The 23,452-nt window shown below is 39.9% G+C and overlaps 1 protein-coding gene across 1 annotated transcript in view; it reads left to right on the top strand.

The window, feature by feature from the left end:
• Positions 1–3,859: 3,859 nt before the first annotated feature.
• psda (pleckstrin and Sec7 domain containing a) overlaps positions 3,860–23,452 on the top strand; it is a 44,438-nt gene continuing 24,845 nt past the window's right edge. The window contains exons 1-6 of the mRNA XM_079362144.1: positions 3,860–6,286; positions 7,093–7,210; positions 8,789–9,063; positions 9,155–9,438; positions 9,560–9,797; positions 9,872–10,131. Of these exons, the coding sequence (XP_079218270.1) occupies positions 3,875–6,286; positions 7,093–7,210; positions 8,789–9,063; positions 9,155–9,438; positions 9,560–9,797; positions 9,872–10,131 (3,587 nt within the window). The 5' untranslated portion in view covers positions 3,860–3,874. The remainder of the gene's footprint in view (positions 6,287–7,092; positions 7,211–8,788; positions 9,064–9,154; positions 9,439–9,559; positions 9,798–9,871; positions 10,132–23,452) is intronic.

Genomic DNA, 23,452 nt, shown 5'->3' with positions numbered 1-23,452 from the left:
TTCCACCATAGACATACGCATAAAGCGCTTGCATTTAGCGTAAATTCTATGTAGGAATCGAGTGAAACTTATGTTACCAATAGAATGAAACGTGATTGTGTTGGAGGATAAGCTTAACAGATTGACAGACACAGTGACTGTTTAAGTGGCAGCCAACAGGGGACAGTGCTGTCAGCGCTAAAATAAACTCTAGTTGCTTGTGACGTCTAGGGGTGTCCCAATCAGATATTGATATTGGATAACATCCGATATCAGCCAGAAAACGAATTGGATTCTAAAATCTCAGATATAAGCGCTCTGATAAACAGACCATTTTCCGCTCCAGCTCTTACTTATTTAGGTTCTTTTTTTCAGGGTTTTTTAATTTATTTTTGATTTATTTTATTCAATTGTAGAATTCTGTAGATATTATGTTGAAGGTTAAAATCTATGTAACCAATTGGTTAATAATAAATGGGTCCGTTTTCTCATACCCGCTGAGTAACAACACTTGATCAAGCCTTTCTAATATTCCACACTACAAAATAAGTAATAAAAGTATGTATGATTCGTGCTGATATCTTATCAGATTGATATTGTTATTGGCTAATACTTAAAGCTGCAATTTCGGTATCCTATCGGAATTAAAAACGTTTTTTTGTATCAAGTGTCAACTGCAATTATGTTCTGGCTTCCGACGATCATGAAGACAAGATAATCGAGATTAACCGACCACCGCATGTCGTGTTGCTCTCTTTTTGACCTTTGGTTTTGTAATGTGTGGTAAATGTTTCAGTGTTTATTGTAACATTTTGGAAAGTGAATGTCTTCAAAGCGAGACGGTTTAAGCTGAGAAGTGCCCAACGATCTTTCTTTATCGATGACGTGGGTCAGCGTCATCAGCCTGATATCCGATACATAATTTTACATAAAAAATAGGACCCTATACTTATCATGATTTTTTCTGTTACAAGGAAGCCCTAAAGGTGTCCCACAACACAATCAGAATGCAGACGAGGATTCTTTCAGACTTATTCGTGCCTGATGTTTCTTATCACCTCTCTTCTGTCACTGTTGGAGAGTGTGGAGATCATGCTTGTTCTTGAAATACAATCCTGAGGTTATCTTACAGCATCTTGTGTTGTGTTTCTGATTGTTGGTAGACCCTGAGTTAAAGCTGACTGCAGGCTTCATCAACTCTTTTCTATAGAGTGTTAAACCCTGAACAACCTTATATCTCTTGACAATTTATGAAGATTGTTATTACCACGTCAAAATTGTTTTTAAAATGTAACAAGTTTTATACATTGTGAATACTGGTACAGTTATACCACAAACGATGCACTTCATTGAACCGCAAGTTTACAAGTTATTTATACAGAAGTCCGTCTTTCGGTAAACCCAAAGGGGGCGGTAGATAGCAGTTATGTCCTACGTCCAATATACAGAGACTGTAGTCCTTACAGCAGTGGCCACTGGTTAGAATCTAACCTCAGTCCTTTGCTGCATGTCATCCCCTCCTCTCCTCCCAACATTTCCTGTCCCCCAGCTTGAAAAATTAATGAAAGGAAAAAGGAAACCCAAAGATATAATACACGTAGTCGTAACAAAGTATAGGTTTACAACATACAGAATGACATTTTTATGCTACTGGCAAATAATACAACCATTTGAGATTTGATAACCTTCGACATGCACACACACACACACACACACACACACACACACACACACACACACACACACACACACACACACACACACACACACTGGCACACACACTGGCACAAACTTATATTCTCACACTAACACGCCCTTGAAATTGTCCTGGAGCAATGTGTTCCACAGTAACTGAATAACTAAAAAAAAAGAAACAAAACCAGACAGCTTTTTCTGAAAATTTAAATTGGCCCTTAAGAGGAGAGTCTCAAGTATAAAATACAAACACATATATATTTTTTAAATTCTCAAACTAAGGAAGTTATGATTATATTTTTAATATATGGCTGCAAAACTGGATTTTGATCTTGGTCAGACAAAACAAGCATTTTAAATTGGTTGCTATAGTATCTTTCCCATATCAGATCAGATGTCTTCATTTTATCCAGATCACCATTTGTTAGTGTGTGGGCTTATGGTCCTATTTCCTGCAGTCTTGTGATTTCATGTGCATTCAGACTTTTGCATTATCCAAATTGATTGCCTGGATTTAAAACTGAGGAAGACAGCTGCAGGTTTACTGTCAAATGGAATACAGACAACATAAAGGAGAGTTGACTGTGGGTTGTAAAAAGTTTAAACGGTATAACTTTCAGACCAAACAGCTCTTTGGATTGCTATTCTCAGCTTTACTCTCGAAGCTGCTTTTCCTAATCTGTGAATAGACAAATCAAACTCACATGTGGCCCTATGGCGCCTGATCTCCAGCATGTTCCTGATACCATGTTGGAGGATGGCCAATGACATGAATGGACCTGTAATTACCATGCCATCTGACCTTATAAGAGGATAAGGACACTGTACTGCTAACAAATGAAAGTAAAACTAAGCTGAAGAGTGTTAGGTAAGGTAATGTGCCACCAAAAGAGTTGCAGAATAGCTTTAGTATTCATTGATATTTTATGTACCAAGATAATTTCATTTTGACCATCAGACCCACCTTAACAGATGATCAGATTATCCTCAATGATCTGTAAAAGATATTAAACGAAGAAAACAAAAAAGTCTGCATACAAATGTCCTTTTAGGTTTCTTTTTCCAGGTAAGAGCAGCAAAGAAAGCTCACAAGGGACGTGTTTTGGCACCAGACCTTCATCAGTGTACTTTTCTGTTTTCTTATTGTCTCTTTGCAGTCGTACACCTTTTACTGGTTTACCGTCAAATGTGCTCCTTTTTCGTTACTTTTAACCTTATTAAAGGACACAAAGGCCCTTTAAAATACCTTTTGAAATTGTGACTTTCTCAAGGGCCACAATAACCTCAAAATACTATACAGTAGGACCACTAATGCCTCATAAATTACAACTACAAAGTCTGTTTTATGCTTTCAATATACTGTTTTATAGGACTAACATATCATTCTCTTAGTCCAGTTGAACCTACTAAAAGACCCTTTTGATAACACATAACCCTTAGAACTACTACTAGAACACATAAATCATCCAAAATGACCCCTTACACTTGTTAATAGGCTGCTTTACCTCCATGACTTATTACTACACACAAAGGAGCCCATAATCCTCAAAAGAACAAAAAAACACCCTTTAAAGCTTGCTAGAAACTCCTTAATTGGCTCAGAATGTCCTAAAAAATCTTTTAACCTATTAGTGGACCCCAAAACTATTCTGAACATCACCATTTGAACCCTGCTAGAAATTACCGAAGGACCTTAAAGGATGCTACAACCCTAGAATTAGAATACTACTGTTCTGTTTAACCTTTTAGTCAGTATTTTGTTCATCTTACAAGTAAATCATTGGATCAAAGCAAGCTACTCTTATATTTAATATGCTTGAATGGGTGATAGTATGCAAGTGAAAAGGAATGTCCTGTTCAACAATTTTAAATGTTCAATATTTTTTTTAAAAATTGGCTGGACTGGTTGGAACAAGTTGAAGATTAAGAATAATTTACTGTTACTTGTTGATGAATGGAGTTAAGGATCATGTTTAAGTTTTGTAAGATTTGATTTTCTGTTATATTAACGTTGTCTCTATATTTGCTTTTTGCAGGTTGAAGATCTGAAGAGAACATGAAGAGCAAATGTTATCTGGTTTCAAGTCTCGCCCACATGAGACAGTTTGACAATTTACTGGATACTACGAGGCCAATGGGCTATTTGCTAAAATATTTATGGTCTGCAGAAAAGCAAATATAGGGGCATATAGGTGACATCATGTCTGAAGCAGGGAAGGTCCTCCACCTGTATGTTGAAGTAAGGTCTTTGGCTGAAGAGGAAGGTAAGGTGCCAGTAAGAGGAGAGGATGGTACTGACAGCCGAACATTTCAGTCCCCGGACATCCTTCCTCGTTCCCAGAGATGCTCTGTTTACTCCAGTCAAGATCTTTCTTCAGCCTTTCAGAACCAAGCAAGAGTTGGAAGCCACAGCTTACCCTCATCAAAATCCTCCTCTAGACACTCAGTCAGCTTTCAACTCAGAGAACCTGATGCTACAGGGTCTCCCACCCAGGTCCACCGCCAAGATGTGTTCTATGACAAGTTTGGTCAAATACTCAATGTCCTTGCACCTCGAACTTGTCCAGGCAAGCATGACTCATTGGGACGGACGCAATCCTCTGACGCAGATCACTACCGGAGAATGGTGAACATGTCTCCCTCTTCTACATACTCTGAGAGGCTAACTTTACCCTCGACACCCCTCAGCAACTGCAGATCCTCTGAGATGTCAGAGGTTGACATTGAGGAAGGAAAGACATCTGTGGTGACCTTTGGCTACATAGAGAAAGCTAATGTTCATAGTGGCCGTACCTCTGTGTGTCAAAATGAGTTGGGCAATCCTCTTAACAGATCAGAGGGTCAGTTACTGCCTCCACACCTCCGGAAGAGGCTGAGTGACCCAGTGTGGTACAATGGTCAGCCAAGGCAGGGTGATCCTTACCTCAGTCAACCTTACCTATTCCCTGAAGGCTCCCGCTACATTCAGAGATCTACCATGGATTCAGTTGCGAGAGATGCAACCTACAGGGCCTTAGACGAGTTTGGCTCCCCAGAGCTCAGACGAAGGTTTTCTGGGTACAGCACCCAGAATGGCAGCCCCACCCTTTCCCGACACTGCCAGACCCCTCGTTGCCGGTCCTGGGGAGGGTCACCAGTCCTGCCCCGCAGCACCCTCACCCTGCCATCCAAGATCCAGCTCATGGAGATGGACAGGGGAGTCTGCCGTAGTTCAATGAATGGACTACCCAGAAGTCCTGCTTCTGACCGTCTATGTGCCCACACTGGATATTCTTCCACCTCAATGACTCCAACCTCATATATTTGCTCTCATGGCATGCCTCAAAGCAAGCAGAGGCCATGGATGGGGGATGAAAGCCCCAGAATTTCTAGCAAATTTCACCCACCTTTACCTGCTGGGCGACCCACAGACATTCAGCATGAGATCCCACCTAACATGTACCAAAATAGCAACCATTCCATAGAGGGCTACCAAGTAAGTGGGGACAGTTCTAATAAATGCCACAGTTCTAATATCACCACGACCAGTCATAATGCTAAAGACAGTGTTCGGTATTGTGCTAATGAGAACTCTAATTTATCCAACAAGACTCACTACAAGTCATCACGCTGCAGTAGCAGAGCCAGTGATTCAGTCAGCCCAAGCAGTAACAGGAGAAGCATCTCACCATCCTCAAATGCTGAAGTGGCTTGTAAGTTAGCTGTTGAGGCAGCCAAACTGTCCACCATTTTTTCAGACAGACGAACTCCTTCTCCAACATCTTCTCAAGCTGAGTCAGTGAGGTCAGAGAGTCCTAAGATTGGAGGGTCACTCCTGAGACAATCTCTACCTCATTCCACTCTTCATGGACAAACTTCCTCTGAATCTCAGCAGGTGGACAACCAGAACCATGGATATAAAACCAACAAAGCAATACCTCAAACCAAACCAGGACGCATCTCACCTCTATTATCCCAAAAAGTCACATCTTCACCAGCATCTCCCGCCTTGCCTGCAAGATTGCACCGTGCAAACACCTCTCAATCACCAGTCTTGGATCCACGCCAGCAAAAGAGTTCATCTCCCACTAGGAACATGACAAACCTGCACCGCTACCAGCTGCCACAGTACAAAGGTGAACGCAAACCTCCTGGCATGGAAGAAAGGCAGTATAATCACTTCTTTTATGGGTCACCTAGGGACAGCCCTGAACTCTCTAGGAGACTTCTATCCAGTCAAAACATAGAAGCATTGCCTTTGAGCTGGACCTCCAGGCACCAGGGGTGGAGGGAGGCTGGACCAGCCCAGGACAGGGATGAACACTGTGAAAAAAACTACAGAAATAAAAAAGCTGGAGTTCAACATCCAAGCAAAGACGAGTATCAAAGGAAGGTCAGAGGAGACGAAGAAGTAACTTTGTCAGGTCAGGGGTACCAGAGGCCAGTAACGTCCAAGGATCAGAGAGAAGATATTCAGGATCACAGTGGGGTTGCTGGAACATCATCTCAAAGCTCCAGTGGGGTAACGGGCAGCATGGGAGACAGCTTCCAGTTGGACAGATTTGACAGTTTGTCTCCTGAAACCTCAAGCCAGTCAAGCCACGATACAGCAGACACCGGCTCAGGGATACAGGTTTGCTGGGTGGGAGGATAAGGGTTCGGTTGGATAAAATTGTACGTGTGTATTAGGTAGCACTCATGTTTGTCACTTATCTCTGGAAATTGTTGTATATGGGCAGTGTGAATTTGTTTGTCTGCAAAGTCGAACCAAGCATCTTCCCATCATGTCATGACACACTTTCACACTGTCCTCAGCAACAATAGATCTTTCTCCTCCAGTAAGAGCTTGGTGTTTATTCCTGTAAAAATGACCAATATAACCATTGCATGATTTTAAAACAAATGAGCATTGTTTTTAGATGGTTGTATTCTGTGATGCTGTATTCAAGTGTCTTCCTAAGCACAGTAAAGGCCTAAGTGTTTCGTCTTGTCACCTTGTGTTCCTTCTGCTTAAAGCTAGTTATTACCCAGCTGCTACAGCATCAGCTTCCACATGAAGCTTAAAACTCAAACAGTATGGTGCTTGCCAGTCTAACTGGCTACAGGCATATTGTTTGTACATTTTTGGTCGTGAGGTGACAACAGTTGAAGTTATTTTGTCTGACATTTATTATCTCCTAATCCAACATCAGTTTCAGTCAAAATACTTTGAAACACAATAAGAAGCTGCGGCACAGTAGCACTGAAGTGTTGCCAACATTAAGTGCGATACAAACTGTGGAGCTCAAAGTAATATGGGTTTTAATGGACGTGAGTGACAAATACCTTGAGTGGATGGCTATTGCCTACATTTTGATGAATTTTGAAAATATATTTAGTTTGGAATATAATTATCAGAAATATTTTTGAAACATCTTGTGTCTTTCCTCTTTTTTACAGTCGGACAGTGGCTCGGCAACAACTCCATCATCTCGATCACAAAAGATTGCCCGAGCCAAGTGGGAGTTCCTGTTCGGTGGGCCAGCTGAGGAGAGTCGCTGCATTAAAGTTACTGCAGGTGCAGTAGTTTTTACAATATTGTTCCTACTTCAATAATAACATTTAATAAAGCAAAATATTGCAGTTTTTTTTTACATGAGCCGAATTAAAATACCAAGTTTAAAATCTTAATTGTATGATTATAATCATACAATTAAGTTGTGACATGTGAGGACTGTTCAATCAGTAGCTATAGGCAGGTCTTCATATACTTTTTTTTTTCTCCCCATGACCCCCACAGCTACATGAAATGTTCCAAATGTGTTGATTTTTATAGACTTGCAACTTGATGGAGTTGATACTTTCTTTAATTAAATGTGTTTGTCTAACACATTTCTGCTTTTAAAATTGGTACTCTAAGTCTTGGTCTTTTTTTATCTGTGTTTTTAAAAAAAAAAAAAATTAACATTATTTTTAGCAAGCTAGTTATATTATTATATCATTATTATATGAAAAAGGTTTTTTGTTTTAACCTTCGCTGCATTATTTTCTTTACATTTTAAGGTTATATTTTGACCTTTATTGGCTAGAATGTTGAAGAGAGACATTAAACATGGGCAGAGGATTGATACAATATGATCCATTTTATCCTCCCATAAGGACAAAGACAGTTCATGAATAAAAGGAGCCACACAATCACTACAGTCAGTGAATTACAGTAGTGTTTTACTACACTAATCAACAACAAAAAAACCTGAATATCATATAAGCCCCAAAATACAGTACAGAAGGGTTGAACCACTGCGATCACACTGGGACTGTGGCAACAGCCTAATTTGTGGAGACTATAATATTTTAGCTTTATCTCTTGTTAATTGAAAATAAACGTTCAAACAGTTTAAATGACTCATATGTCTAACTAATGTATTGTTTCTGCTCTCAGAGAATTAAATAAGCAGCTTCAGGATCTCCCAGTCTTCCTTTAAGCCAATTAGTGAAAGCTTAACATGAGCCCGAACAGCTTTTTCAGTCTTGTCTACTCACCACTGTTACTACACACTACTATGCTCATCCTGTTTTTTTACATTTTCTTCTTTAACAATGGTTCTCTTTAACACAAGTGAACAAGAACAGTTGTAAATATCTGATATAGAGATAGAGATATTAGTCCTCCTCCATTCAAAGTGCCCCCCAAACTTACAAAACACTTAAATTAGCAGACAAAAGAAGCAGAAATGAATTAAATGTAAAGTTTTTGCTCGAGACAATCATTACATGTTTTCTTTATAATTTCTATTACTTTTAAGGAACACAAAACTATCATCCATAGCACAAAATGAATTCAGACTAGTTGCAAGCTAGTCTGTTTACCCACCAGATAAACCCCAGGACACTGGATGACAGCTGATGTTATCCAGTGAAGATAGCCTTGTTACTACCTCAGGTAGCTAGCATATCATTGATGGTATCAAGCAAAGGAAAGAAGTTTAATCTATAAATGAATGCCCCTGTGTGACCCTAGTTTCCCCTGTTGTGAGTCACATTCCTTTTGGCCACACCGTTTCACCAAAACAGTTTTTAATTTAGATGGAAATCCATCATATTCCATCTTAAAGACATTCAGTAAAATTTCAGCATGCTTTTGATCTCCCTGCAGGCCGTCCAGTAACAACGCCTCCCACCAGCAGCTCACCCAGCCCCACCCCTCCCTCCTCCCTCCATTTGAAGACAGTAAACCAGAGGAGGGGGCAGGACAGACAGAGTCTACAGTTGTCCCATCACCAGGTGCAGCAGGTCGAGGTGGACCTGGTGACCCCCCAACCCTGTGGCTCCATACCCAAGACGGGTATCATCCGCAAAACCATTAAGTACTCTGAAACTGATCTGGACGCTGTGCCATTGCGGTGCTACAGGGAAACAGATCTGGACGAGGTGATGTCAGCAGAACCAATTTGATCTTTTATGTCTCATCTGGATATATTTGAATTTGAATTTGTCATAAATGTTGATCATTTATGTGCAGGTGATGCGGGCGGAAGCTGAAGCAGCTGACGAGGGCGAGGCAGACTCAGCCTTTGGGAGTAACCGCAGTGTCAGGGCAAACTCCAGCTTCAGTCCTGCAGAAGTTTCCCCAAAGCTCGGGACTGGTGGTGGAAAGGAAGAGGAAGAGGAGGAGGAGGAGGAAGAGGAAGAAGAGGAGGAGGAGGAAGGGGTGGTGAGCTGGGCCACTGTCCGTATGCTTGGAGACAGACAGAGACAGAGAGCCACCAAGGAGGAGGATGAGGTGTTCAGTCTGCTGCTGAAAGGGTGCGACGTCACACACTCATTTTTAGGACTTCATTCTGTTAAGCACACCCATTGTAGCCGAACATGAGTAAGTGTCTTTAATTAGTCTAAGAGTTTAAAGTCTGTTTTATTTATCCCTCAGGCCATTGGACGGCTCATCCAACTCCCATGGCGGTCTTAAATCTCCAATCTCTCTCGGTAGCCCCAGGCGCCCCTCTGAGTGCAACCTAGACTCCTTTAGTCGCCATTTTGAAAGCATCATGGAGTCTCATCGAGCCAAAGGCACTTCGTACAGCAGCCTAGACAGTGTAGACCTTCTGACATCTGGATCCACATCTGTTTTTACCTTCGACTTGCCCACCCTTACCCCAGAGATTCAGGTAAGTCTGACTACTAGAGTGACATCGCTGCTCCCTGGCTGTGCGGTATCAAACTGTTGTTTTTATCTCTTCAGAGTCAGATCTGTGATAGTGCCAAGCAGATCATCGAGCTGAGTTTCGCCCCCCTGGCCCATCCAGAACTCTATGGCCCCTCAGAAAGGTCCCGCTCCTCCTTCACTCTAAGTGCCTCAGGCCCGGGGCTCCGAGGTGGCTCCAAAGACGACTCGGGACCTCCAGTTCGATCCAAGTCTGAGAAAGAGACGTGGCGTCGCTCCATCCTCAAAGATGGCTTCCGCAAAGCAAGCTCGGTCCCCTCCCTCAACAGCAACCTAAGGTTAGTCTGAGCTCATGATGCAGATCCAGACTATGATCTGGTTCCTGTTGTCCAGTTTGTGTCCTTCATCAGTATATGAGGGACTCTTTTGTGTGTGTCCATTGAAGCAGCAAAGTTGTGACAGAAAGTTTTTATTTCTTTAAGCACTTTTTAACATTCTGGTCTAAAAATGACTGTTCAGAGCTGCCAGCCCAGAGACCCCAGAGTCAGATTCTAAGCTTCATAATTGTTTGTGTGATTATATGGTGGTTATGTTTTTTTTGCTGACACATTTGTGTGATGATATGCACTACAGAGGCTCATTGAACAGATTATGAAATAGCGAAGTCTCTAAGCGCATACCCTTGATAGATGTTATTACAAAGTGGTTCATAATATTCCACTGACCCACAGGTGGCAGTAATGCACCAAGAATTCACAGAAGAACACCAGAAAAAGCAACCATTTAAAAAGTCTGCTAGCAGTGAACGTGGATGTCAAAATACCTTAAAAAAATATCAAGAAAACCAGAAACAAGTTTGGATGAGTGACACTGAGGTGACTCTTTGACAGAAAGTAGCATTTCAAATGAACTGTTTTTCTGTTGCGCAACTCAGTATGACCATATTTTTATCAATTTGAAACCTTTTTATAAATAAGTGACAGACAGTTACAGTTACCCTTTCCTTTTACAATTTCATTGTTCGACATAAATCTGCATCTTCAATCTCGTTATGACCTGCTGAGTTGTAGCATGTAAAAAAAGTACATTTACATTTAATCCAAAATCAGTGTGTATCATAATTTGTATGGTATCTTGGTCCCTGTATCATGATAGGTGTTGTATTGTGGGGTCGTGGGATATACCGAGCCCCAGCTATGTGGGTGTGTTTTCTCTGCTGCTGTCGTCCGCATCGTCATCAAGAAATCTGGATTATGTGGTTCACATTTATATCCACTGTATATGAACACAGTTCCCAATTATCAAGATGCAGATAGTCAGCTCTGCACAGCGCTTCAGTTCTCTGATAAATTACATCTGACAAATGACTTTTTAGATGAATTAAGATCATGGTATCAGGATTTAAAGGTTGCAGTATCACTCACAGGCACAAGATGGCTCCAGAGAGACACAATGTACTCGTGTCGCTCTTATTTTGAGGAAGTGAGGATGCTTTGTCAGTACTCACTATTTCAAGGTGAGTGGGTTTGAAGAGTAAGAATATTTATAAGATGAGAACTTTTCATCAGGTCCTCATAAATTTGAAGAAGGTTAAGATTGGACAAAGTCTGGCAGTGTATATTTCTTTTCCCTGTGTGTTGCCAGAACATTTAGCTTTGCATTTCATGTAACATAATAACACTTGTAAAATCACTAAACTTAAATAACCGAAAACAACCCTTCAACTTTCTGCAAGAAGAGCGAATGCTTGCTTTTTGTCTTTGCTGATAGGACAGCTGAAGAGAGACATGAAACATGAGGAGTAAAGGTTGAGGGCGACTTCCATCAAGGCAGGGAGTCGAACCTTAGGCTGATGTGTCAAGGCCTTTAGTCCCTGTATTTTGGTCACCTGCTCTAATGACTGAACTAAACCAAAGCCCCAGAAAGAGGAGCGAAAAGGCTGCGCGGGTTGTTTGCTTGTGTGTGTGTGTGTGTGTGTGTGTGTGTGTGTGTGTGTGTGTGTGTGTGTGTGTGTGTGTGTGTGTGTGTGTGTGTGTGTGTGTGTGTGTGTGTGTGTGTGTGTGTGTGTGTGTGTGTGTGTGTGTGTGTGTGTGTGTGTGTGTGTGTGTGTGTGTGTGTGTGTGTGTGTGTGTGTGTGTGTGTGCGTGCGTGCGTGTGTTTGTGTGTGGTGTGTCGTACTCAACTGAACGCCAGGCTGTTAGACAACACATGAGTTCAATTATAGAGTGTCTGATGTGTAGTTAGGATACACACACAGACACAGATGCACACACACACACACACACACACACACACACACTATTTCACCTTCTGTTCATCTTGTTTTCTGTTCTTTATGGGACAAAAATACACCACCGAAGCTTACTTTAATTATTTTATGTTTTTTTTTTTTGAGAGCTCTAGTGATATATCTAACTATAAATGATCGTCATGGTGATGCATGGAGAGAATTTTATGAGTGTTTGCCTAAAAACTGAAACTCAAACAGTCCCTTGTGTTTACTCACAAACTCTGTGGAGGAATGGTGTGGTTTTGATTGTGTGTGTTTTAGACTAAGTGTGCTCTGACTGTTCATCTCATCTGTCACTTCAAAATGAACCAACTTTAATTTTGTATTTGTTTCATTCTGAGCTTTCAGTAGTTTATTTCTTGCTTTCTTTTATGCCGTTGTTGGAATATTATATTGTGTAGATTTAACTGCCGATCAGACAATTGAAGAAAATGTACGCTCTGCTAAGCGGTCAATTAATAACTACATGATCATAATAATATGAACATTTAAAAAATTCCTACAACAAACAAAAACAATAACAATGACAGAGTAGATCAAATATGTAAATGCATTGAAAATAAGATTTTTTTAAAAGTCAGCGAAATAAGGACATTATTATACACAATATACAATAACCCAAAATAAAGAATGCAATGATATTATCTGCTGTGCTTGCATTTCAATGTTATAGTGATCTGAATTCCCTGAATACAGAGTCTTATCTTTAAGGGCGAAAGTTCTATGATGTAGTTTAGAGCCAGACTCTGACTAAATTCTAAAATGAATGGGAAGAAAATCTAAGGAAGCTAACATTGGGACGGCGGGTTGTTTTGGTTATAAACCAGTAAGTAGCCTGAGATTTGCAGGACTTGACCGGGAGCCAGTCTATGTGGAGGTTTTTGGTGTGATGTGCTGCCAGGGCTTTGTGTGAGGTTAGAACCATGCACATGCTGGAGCATGTACAGGGCTTTGCTGGGGTACCTCAGATAGGACTCCACTCCAATAATCTGCAATAATCCAGATGAGAAGTGATGAAAGCGTTCATGAGAGCTTTTGCAAAAGGCGCTGTGTGTGACTGCTGGAGTCTGGAGATGATTTTTTTTTTGTTGAGAGGGTAGAATGCAGATGGTGATGGATTTCATGTGTCACTGGAATGATCGGGAATGACTACCAGGTTCTGGACTCCAGGTCATTTCAGGCACTACTGATGCTATTGACTGATTATTAAGAAGGCAATTTACTAACCTATCTAACCTGTCGCTCAGCCAGCTTGCAGTAACTACAGCAACCCCAGTTTCAACTTCCTGGAGCATGAGATTTCAGGGTTTAAATGTAGACAAAAGACAGAAATTGGTAATGACATGGACAGGAAGGGAGGCGTAAGTTCACATGACCAGCTCGGGTTTTTCGTCACTGAACCATCCCAGAGAGGTTCTTCAGGACACAGCAGAACCTTTTATGGAACTGTAAGATTGTTTTTTTCATGTGGCCTCCTTAAAGACGGTTAGTTTCTGTTTTCTTGTCATGTTTTATTTGTTATTTGTGCTGTCTGAACTGTTTGGCCAGATTGAATTGTGAGCTTGACTTGCTGCTAATTCGCTTCACATATGATTTAAACTTTGCCATGTTGTGTTCTCGTTTATAAAGTAAGGCTACCATTATTCTGCCCACATCTTTCTTACTCTCCCTGTTACCTATACTTGCATTACTAGCATTACTAATTAATCTTGTATGTAAGCAAACAGTAACTTGTGATGCAGTCACTTAGACATGTCCTAATATAAAGCTGCAAACTCCCCTGTAAAAAAGATGTAGCCTTTGTTTTCAGCAATAAAGGGTCTTCACTTCTAATTTGGAAGCTCTTTATGGTTCAAAACCCTTGAGCCTTTTTTTCGGTTTCTGCCTCAGTTTATGCTGTAATGTTGTAATGAAGAGTCTTACAGAATCAGACAGATAACACTGCTACCTCTGTCAGTGATAAGCAGTTAAAAGACATCACCAAACCTGAACCTGGGTTCCACGGCTCAGGAGGAGGACACGTTTCCTGTCATGTTCCTTTGGTTGTCTTGATCTGTTCTGTGACGTCTGCCGATAAGTTCTGCCTCCAATTCCTTTCCATATTGACTTGCAGCTCTTCAGGGTTTCTTTTAATTTAACCAAACCATGCCACCACATGGCAGGAGTCTCAGCCTGCTATGAAATCAGGACACTGAGCAGTTCTGCTTTTAGACAACTGTGTGCCTGGAGTCTGTGTCTAATGAATGGTTTGGTTATGCTAAACTCTGCTGCTCTGCTATTATGGACATTGTAAAGTCTGTATTTAACATTGATCATTCAGTCTGTTACTTTAAGTCAGATCGCCACAGGAAAGATTTGTGTAACTCGAGAGATAGTGTCTTTTTCCCTCTCTTTATTGTTTTATCAGCTGAGTGTCTCTGTCTGTTAAACCAAATCAGAAGTGTTATTTTCAGGATCCTCACTTCTTTAGAAATAGAACTGACAGCCACATGGTGACCAATGTGGTTTAAGAGTATACCCCCACTGCAACAAAGTCATTATGCAGACACAAATAAATAGGATCCAATTGTTGAAGATTTGACAGAACAGTTAGCTTTAACTCCCGAACATTGCTTTGACTCATGAATTAATACTTTTAATCTACAAAGACCTTGTTTTAGCTTAACCAGATGGTTGAAGCTAATAGTTAGCTTTAGTAAAGTTTTAAGCAGAACCCCTCCCAGCTCATAAACACATTCAGATATTCAAGGAATGAAATGAAAACTGCCGCTGGGAGGTTTCTGTGTTTCAGTCTGGAGGAGTTCCCTTTTTTCCTTTGGCCTCCGTCCACTCCCTGAGCTGGGTGTGGACACCAAGAATTCAAATTCAAACACAAACTTTATTGTTTCAAGTTGAAAACAACTGCAAGGAAAGTTTCCTGAAAGCAAAGCTGTCCGTTCGAGCTTAGAAAGACGGGATCGGAACAAACAATAGCATCAGCTTCTTCTTCTGCACATTATACTGAGCCTCCTCCTAATACACACATACAAACACACACACACATTTATCAGCCTATAGAGGGAAATTCCAGATGGATCCATTCAGCAGGGTTTCAGAGATGAAATTGAAGGAAAAGACTACCCACTCATGTCAGAAAGACTCAAGACACTCCCTGAAAACAAGCTTAAATCCTTTCAGTGAACCTCCTCCTCCTCTCTGTTTGGATCTTTTCCATCTGCTGTCTGGGCTCTGACCTCTGACCTCTGACCTGCTCACTCCCAGCTGGTGGTGATGCTGCGGCTGGTTGAGGAATTAAAGCTGGAAGATGCTTTGTAATGCTTAACACTTCTAATTCTACTACTGCTACTATAATGAGAGAACAGTTTTAACACAAAACTGCTGCAAATAATTAAACTTATTAACCTTGTAAAAAAATTTCAAACACTACAATTTAGTTCCTATGTATTTCATTTAATATAATCCAGCAAAATACTGATATTGTAAATTAGATTGTGAGCTAATATTTAATTTAATCTTAAATAATTTTTATCCTCATAAAGTTGTGCATTTTTACTTTCTTAATAACCACATCTTTAATGCTGGTGTTGAAAACCAAATTAGTAGAAATTAAAGCTTGTCTCTCTATTGTTCGTGCTGCACATAAATAATGCCGAGATATAACTGAGAGTTTATTGAGCTGCTTGAAAAGTGTCAAATAGAAACTTCCAGGAAGGCCGATGGAGTAAAAGGAAGGTAAGAGGAGACAAAGAGAGGAAGAGGGGAAGGAGAGCACAGAGGGAGGAGGAGGAGGAGGGGCGTCCTGGGACAAACTGGAGGAAACGCATACCTCCTCCCCCCTCACTGGAGGAAAATATCCCAGCTGATGGACAAGAGGGGAGGGAGCAAGAAGAAGATCTGAGTGTGAGCAGAGTACGGAGAAAGTTGTGCAGTGGAGTTGTTGAGAGAAAAAGCCGGTGTTGAGATTCTTTAAGTGTGGGGAAAAACAGAGAGTAGGAGGAGGACGAGAACGTCTAGGAGGAAAAAATCAGCTGACAGAGAAGCAAGGAGGAAAAACTGAACCAGAGAAGAAAGAGGAGGACTAAAAACAAGCGGATTAGAAAGGAGACGCTGCTGCCACTGAAAGAAATCACTCAGGCAAGACAGAGAGAGAGCTGGAAACTGATGATGTCATTATATTATGATGTCATCACATTAACATGTGGATGATGTGACTCAGTTTCTCCGGTTGACGTCTCCTATCAATGTGGATGTTGGTTGATTGGCATCCCAGGCTGGGTGTGAGAGAGGGCTGGGCCAAACCAACATGGCCAGCTACCTGCTCTGCTGGGGGGGCGGGGCTCTGGAAGACAGGTACATGTACGCCCCACCCTACCCAGCTGTGTACAGGTGAGACTTGAATTCATTTTTGAGAAACTATAAGGAAAAATATATATTTTTCATACAACGGCACAACTAGCATCGCTTTTACATCGAGTGCTGCAGCTTTAAATTACTAATTAATATTCTCTGTTAATCAATAATTAGTTTACTGTTTCACAGCATCCAAGGAGACTGTAAGTCTTTACATACCTGCCATCTGCTTCATAGAGTTCTCAGACGGTAGGACATAACTCAAGGAATTTTCTCAAATATGATTGTTGTACAAGTACAAGTTGTACGCTCAAGTGCAAAGAAAAGCCAAATGAAAGTAACAGTTTTTTAAGTACGTGCTTCTTGTTCACCTTCTTGCTTTTCCTTATGTTTAACCATACGTTGCCTACCGGTCCAATTTTTTTTCGCCAAATCTTCTCCCTCAGCTGATGCTAAAACAGCTGGCTTCATTTTAGAAATCTGAAAATGTGTAACAAATCATTTCTAGTAAAACATTGCAACGTAAACCAAAAGGCAGTTCAGGTGGAACAGAAATGTTCAAGGAATCACAAAGTAAGTCACTCAGTAAAACAGTCTCCTATAAACCAAAGTTTTTCCTTATTGACTCATAATTTACACATCAAATCAGATTCTCCTAAACAAATCAACTGATTACATTTTTATCTTAAACTGAGCCCATAGCGCAATACTTTCCTGCAGCAGCTAGGACAAAGTACGTCAGGTAAACAAAATTGCAGAATTAATCTTGTGGTAGGTTGAACTTCAAATGTAGGTTGGACTTCAAAGTGCCTCTATTCACATACAAGCGAGATGAGTTATCTTTGCAGATAAATTATTGACATCTGTAAATGTTGCACAAATGTAAGAAGTCCAAACATAACAACAGTTCTTTGAGTTTTGTCTTCAGAACTGCATATTTGAGAAAGGTTTAAAATACACTGGCAAATGCATAAACAACTGTTATCACAAACCTTGTGGCTGCTTTAGCCTTGATGTACTTTAGTCTAACAGTTTTCTAAGTTTCTCCACATGATCATAATGACCTGTTCATATTAAATGGCCTTAGCTAAAGGCCTGGTTGATGCAGAAATAATCTTACATTTCCTTAGGCATCATACTGATTGAATAGGAACACATGATGTTTGTGTCTGTGTTTTATATTGACATGAGGAGAAGACTAAAGGAAGAGCCTTGAAGCAAAGCAGTAATATGTTTAGAAAAGGATTTTTCTTCATATCAGATGAGGGACACAGACATGGCCAGATTACTGAGAGTCCATTGATTTCTGGAAGTCATGTGACCCTCATGCTGACCTTCGGATCCTCCTGATAAAGTTGGTCTTGGTTTCTTTCTGGGTTTGGTTCAGATTTAGTGTCAAACTGCTTGAAGTCAGCGATCTGACTCAGCAGTTACACAGCTCTGCTTGGAGGCTTTGCTGTGCATCACTTCAAACAGAATCCATACCAAACCTCCCTGGGTTTTTTCTACCGAGTCCAGAGCTTTCTGCTGAATTCATGTCCCTGCAGGCGTAGAATCTCCTCTGCAGTTTTGTAGGAAGTTGGCTGTTAAAAGTTTCCCTCTGAGCATCCATTATAGATCAAGCACTTGTTTCACAGTGGAGCCGGCGTGGAACATGTGAAGCTGAACTCTGTTCACCACCAAGCTGCTTCCCTTTAAAACAAGTATCATACCAGAGAGTCAGAGTTTAATGAAGTATCACTCATTTGATTTTTAGCATTTATAAGTCATACGAACATTTCCTGTTACAGTGTTTAGCTCTTTGTGTGGTATGAGACAGAAGTGATGGTGAATTAAACATTAGTCATGTTGAGTGGAGCTGCTAACGAACAGCAGTTATAAACACTCCCTTTGACTCCACGTCTGTTTCTTTTTGGCCCCAAGAAAGCCGACAGCTTTAATCGTTTCTCGTGCCTTAAAATGTTTCATGTTGACATTTAAATGACAAACTCCATGAAAGACTGAATTATGTCTCCTCTCTGTCAGGAGATTGTTCAAGTGAATTCAAGTATTCGACCTTGCATTGTGAAAGCTTTTCTATTTTGAGTTTCTGCCTACATTCATATGTGGCATTAGAAATTATTACATATTCGAATCTTGATGTAGTTCCTTTGACATTCTTTGGACTTATTGATTGAAAATGCATCAACACAAAATCTGTTTACCTTTGTTATTTGTTGCATACAGTTTCTCAAACCCTAACACTGATCCCAGCAATTTAATAGTCTTCTATTTAATAGAAGACTATTAAAGTCAAACTTATTTGACTTTGCTGGAGAGGTCATGTATTCATAGGATGTTTGACAGACTGGATACAAAATGAATAATCCTGCTGTTGAACATGTGTGAGGCAAAACGTTTGCTCATGCTTTGGTCTGAACATAGCATCAGGGAGGAGGTTGAGAATAGATGGATGGAGGGTCAGACAACTGGAACACTTTTATTTTGACTTCTATACAATGTCCTGCTGATACAAGAGCTCCCTCACTTTGGCAAATAATGTGCAGCAAGTCTCCTAAAAAGGCGTTTATTCCATCCTTTTATTGAAAACTGTGGTGAACAGCTGTTAAAGGGAAATAACAGAGCCCTTTTAACCATAACACTTTGCATCTGTGAGCTGTTTTATAAGTCTTCTGAAGGAACCAGAGAATTTGGATCTTATAGCCACAGACAGGATGTCAGACTTGGAGACAGACCAACATGCTGTCCTTCTCAGTCTCTGGATTTTAAGATCGACATTTAAATAGATATAGTATAACACTAGACTTGTACTTAAAATCTTGACAAACAGTGTAATAAATCCACTTTGATCAGTCAGTCAGTCAGTCAGTCAGTCTGGCAGTGGTTTGGATGTTGTTTGGTTGTGTGTTGTGGTTTCAGACTGGGTCAATGGAAAAAAACAGTCTAGTATTTACCCTTTCTTTGGTCCTTCTCTTTCTGTTCTTCCTTGTTTGTTCCTTTTTCCCATTTTTCTCCTTTTTCTTTTTGTGTTTTGACTTTGACAGTAATATAACATGTACAATGATGACTATGCTAAGGAAATATAGCTTGATTTGATTGAACAAAGTGCAGGGTCTCTGATTTACTTCCTCGCTCAACCATAAGAGACGTAAACCGTGTCTAGAGCCGTTTTCACATATGCACTCCTGAAAATATGTAGACAACTTCACGAGGACTGCTCCAGATATTCTTCTAACCTGGCTTTCCACATCCTCACAGTGAGAGACTATCTTTGTCAGACAGGATGGGGGGGGGGGGGGTCTCATGAGGTAAGACATGACAAAAAAAAAAAAAAGACTTTGAAGTAACAGGTGAAGCAACAGAGTTCATTATATACAATGATATCATGAGAATATATGATTGTGCACAGAGATTGTAGTGGTCATGTGCAGACAGTCAATGCACCGTGAATCAGTAAAAGGATATAAACATCACTCCCCCCCTCTCATCGACTCAAGGACAATTCTCCAGATAAAATTCTGCTGCGTTTTCAGCTCAGCTCAGCCTCTCGGGCTAAAGTATCATCTAAAAAGATTTCAACTTCACATTTAAGGCAGCCACATCTGTTTTGTTAATGTTTTACTCATTTAGTTTTTTCTCACAATTGTTTGTGAAGAGGACATAAACCCAAATCAACATTCACGTCGTCTCTTTATCATTTACCGGTACATTACAACATCTCGTGAACTGACAATTAATTATTTACCAAGATTAATTGTTGAGAAAATGTACATACAAATATTGATATGGCATTGATCAGGAACTATAAAAGACGGAGGTACAACAATTTAAACTTTTTTCCTCCAAAGGCATCACAATTCATGTAGTAAATGGTTGCCAGATGTCTATCTGCATTGATGCTATGACTCGTTTTTTCACTGCTTTGACTTATTCTAAGAAAGGGAAATTCAAATATTTGTTTGTAAAAGAAGCTTCAGAATGATGTTAATAAACTCAACAATCTTGTCTGGAGTAATCAATCTGACGAGTTATCTGTTGAATTGGTGGAAGTAGCCACTCCAGTCAGCGTGGGCTGACCCACAGTGTCTGCTGGGTTAAAAGAAATAGAAAAACAAGAGTTTCCTGGCGTCCTGTTGAGTGAAGCTCCCTGGCTGCTGGTGAAGAAGTTATTTCTGTCCTGGATGAATGGCTCCTGTTGGTGGAGGAAGGACTCATGGACAGAAACATCCGGCCTCACATTAACTTTGTTCCCTAACATCTCTACACACACATGGAAATACTGAGGTCACACCAGACAACCACTACTTCTGTGGGTCATGTGTATGTTGGCAGTGTTTGAATGACTTTCATTTATTTGAGTGTGATTGACAGGTTCCATAATTTTAGAGCAAGTTAGCAGCACTGCTCTTTTGAAGGAAAATGTTTGTACCAAGTAACATAAACAGGCGATTTTCTACCATAGAGACTGACTAATAGACTGTTTGGCGGATACAATGAACCCATGTGTTCAGCAACAGATGCATGGTTATCAGCATTTATGCTTTCTTGTACTCCCTGATGTAAACCTTTTTTACTGGTGATGTCATGAAAAAAAAACAATGCTTGAACTGACTTACTGTAGATGAATCTTGTGTAGTTTTTCTTGCAGAATACACTTGAATACCGAGACTCTCTGCACTGTCTGCAGCTCTTGTAACAGAGCATCACAGCTGAGGAGGCATAGAACTGGTTCACACTGTCTTATGATTGGGAATGTTCTCATGGCCAGTTATTTGTCTAAGAAAGCAGAATCCTGAGTACCTTTGAACATTGATATGAATGGCATTTCAAGTAAAAAAAAAAAAAAAAAAAAATTTTTTTTAATTTAAGCTCATAAGCTGTCTACATACAGTGTAAGCTGTTTTTTTTCCCTTTTTGAATAAGTTTGGATCCGTTTGTAGTCAAAGTTGATAGCAAGTAAAATTAAGCTTAGCATAATGACTTTAATAGAAGGAAAAGGTTGACTAAAGGTTATAAAAAGTCAGCCTACTGGTTATAAAAGCCAAATTATTTAGAAGATGTAAAAGAACCACATTAACATGTTTCAGGATAGTGTTCTGCAGTGTTTTGTTTATAGCGTCTTCCTGAAGTTACCTGTTGCAGTCTGAGCTAAGGTAATCCTGATGACATCACTGTGACATAATCAGGGATATTTTCTCCTTCAGTGAAACCTGCTCTAATCTGAGGCTGAGGAGAACTGATCAGTGGACGTAAGTCACGTTTTAGTGTAACTTTAGAAGAAGAAATTTAAACTAAAAACTAAAATGAACTTTATCATGTTGACACTATTTTTCCACATGTTTAAAATGAATGTTTACCTGAATCACCTGACCAAGCCTGGTCCACTGAAGGGAAGTTTAACTTCATGAAGGGAAGTAGATGGAGACCTCGCTGTGGTTTCACCACTTCCCTCTTTCTCACTCTCATTCAAAACTTTGACTCATTTCCTCTTGATGGTGGAGCTATTATTTTTTATCATTTCAAGAAGTGTGTTTGCTTAAAAAAAGGTTTCTATGAAGAACAGCTGATGGAGAACGGACTAATTTCAACACCAACAACAGATAGGTGCGTTATACTAGAAAACATTGTCCTTGGCTTGAATAAATGAGATTAAATACAAATGCATTGATGTAAAAGAAACATTAAGTTATACTGTAAAAAAACTGCAGTCTGTCAGCTTGTTAATCCAGAGCTACGCCTTCATAAAAGAGGAAATGTTGAAAGAAAATGGTAACATTTATGAAGTATGATCTAAATATCACCATGTGGCCAGTGTTTCACATTTGGTTTGGCTTGGGTGGTAGGACAGGTTGAGCTGGTTGTAAATCATTTGTCTATCAAATATTTTAAAATTGAGGAACAGAAGAGAACTGTTCAGCTGTCTGTAAATGAAGAGCAGAAACGGCAAAAAACAAAATTAATATAGAAATCCACTTTTTTCACTGTTAATGTTTAACAGACTGCGTCTTTTAACAGGGACACTTGTATTGTTTGCACAGCACAGTCTTCTGCCATGCTCACAGCTCAGTGTGGTTAGTCCTTGATATAAATGCTAATATGAATGCTAAAATGTTCACAATGACAGTGCTTACTTGTGTTTGTGTTCAGCAGTTACATTGTTCAAAATGTTCTCCAAGTTAGTGTACTAAACACGTCAACATTCGATAATTATCATTATACAAACATATTTTGTCCCAAAGCCCAAATTATATTTGAATTTAAAGAAGGGTCAATCTGGCTGCTACAGCTCTTTGGTAAAGGGGGTCATCTCTGAATCAAAAGGTATTGGTTCAATTCCCAGTCTATTCTAAATGTTGAATTATCATTGGGCACCTCACTGAGGCCGAAGTTGCTTATGAAGGCTTAGATATCTTTGTGAGAATGTGATAAAGATTTGTGAGCAGCCTTAAAAGTGAGCATAAAAAAGAGAATGTTTGATCTTCACTATTATTTCATTTAATGTATATTAATGTATAAAATGAACTATAGATGAATGTGAGTCTACTGATAAAGAAAGTAAAACTGTATTGGAAAGCTGTAGTATTTGACAGTGTATGTCAACATGACTATGCACTTCATTTTTTCAGTCTATAACAGAGGGAAAGAGCTAAAGCATGCATAATCTCATAAAGTAGGCAGCCATTTCTATTAGATGAGGTTTTCTTAGTTAAGCAGATTGTATTAAGGAAATGGCAGGAGATGAAGAAAACTCATTGTCTTCTTGTTGAACATTTAAATTGATTGTATAATAACTTCAGTGGTTTTAAAGTTATAGTGTTTGTCAGAAAAAACTCATCCCACAATGGATGTGGGATATAAAGGTCCTTAAAAAAACGTTATTGTTGAGATAATTCAGTTTGGAACAAAGTTGCTGTGAGCAAGATTAAAACGGAGCTTGTTGTATGTGTTCCTTTGCCGTAGCTGAATCCCTCAATTTAGCTGCTTGATGGCATAAACATGTGACTTGCTCAGTCTACACA

This window comes from Symphodus melops (genome assembly GCF_947650265.1).
Source record: "Symphodus melops genome assembly, chromosome: 15".
NCBI classification, from domain to species: Eukaryota; Metazoa; Chordata; class Actinopteri; order Labriformes; family Labridae; genus Symphodus; species Symphodus melops.
This window is presented reverse-complemented; position numbering and strand designations above follow the sequence as displayed.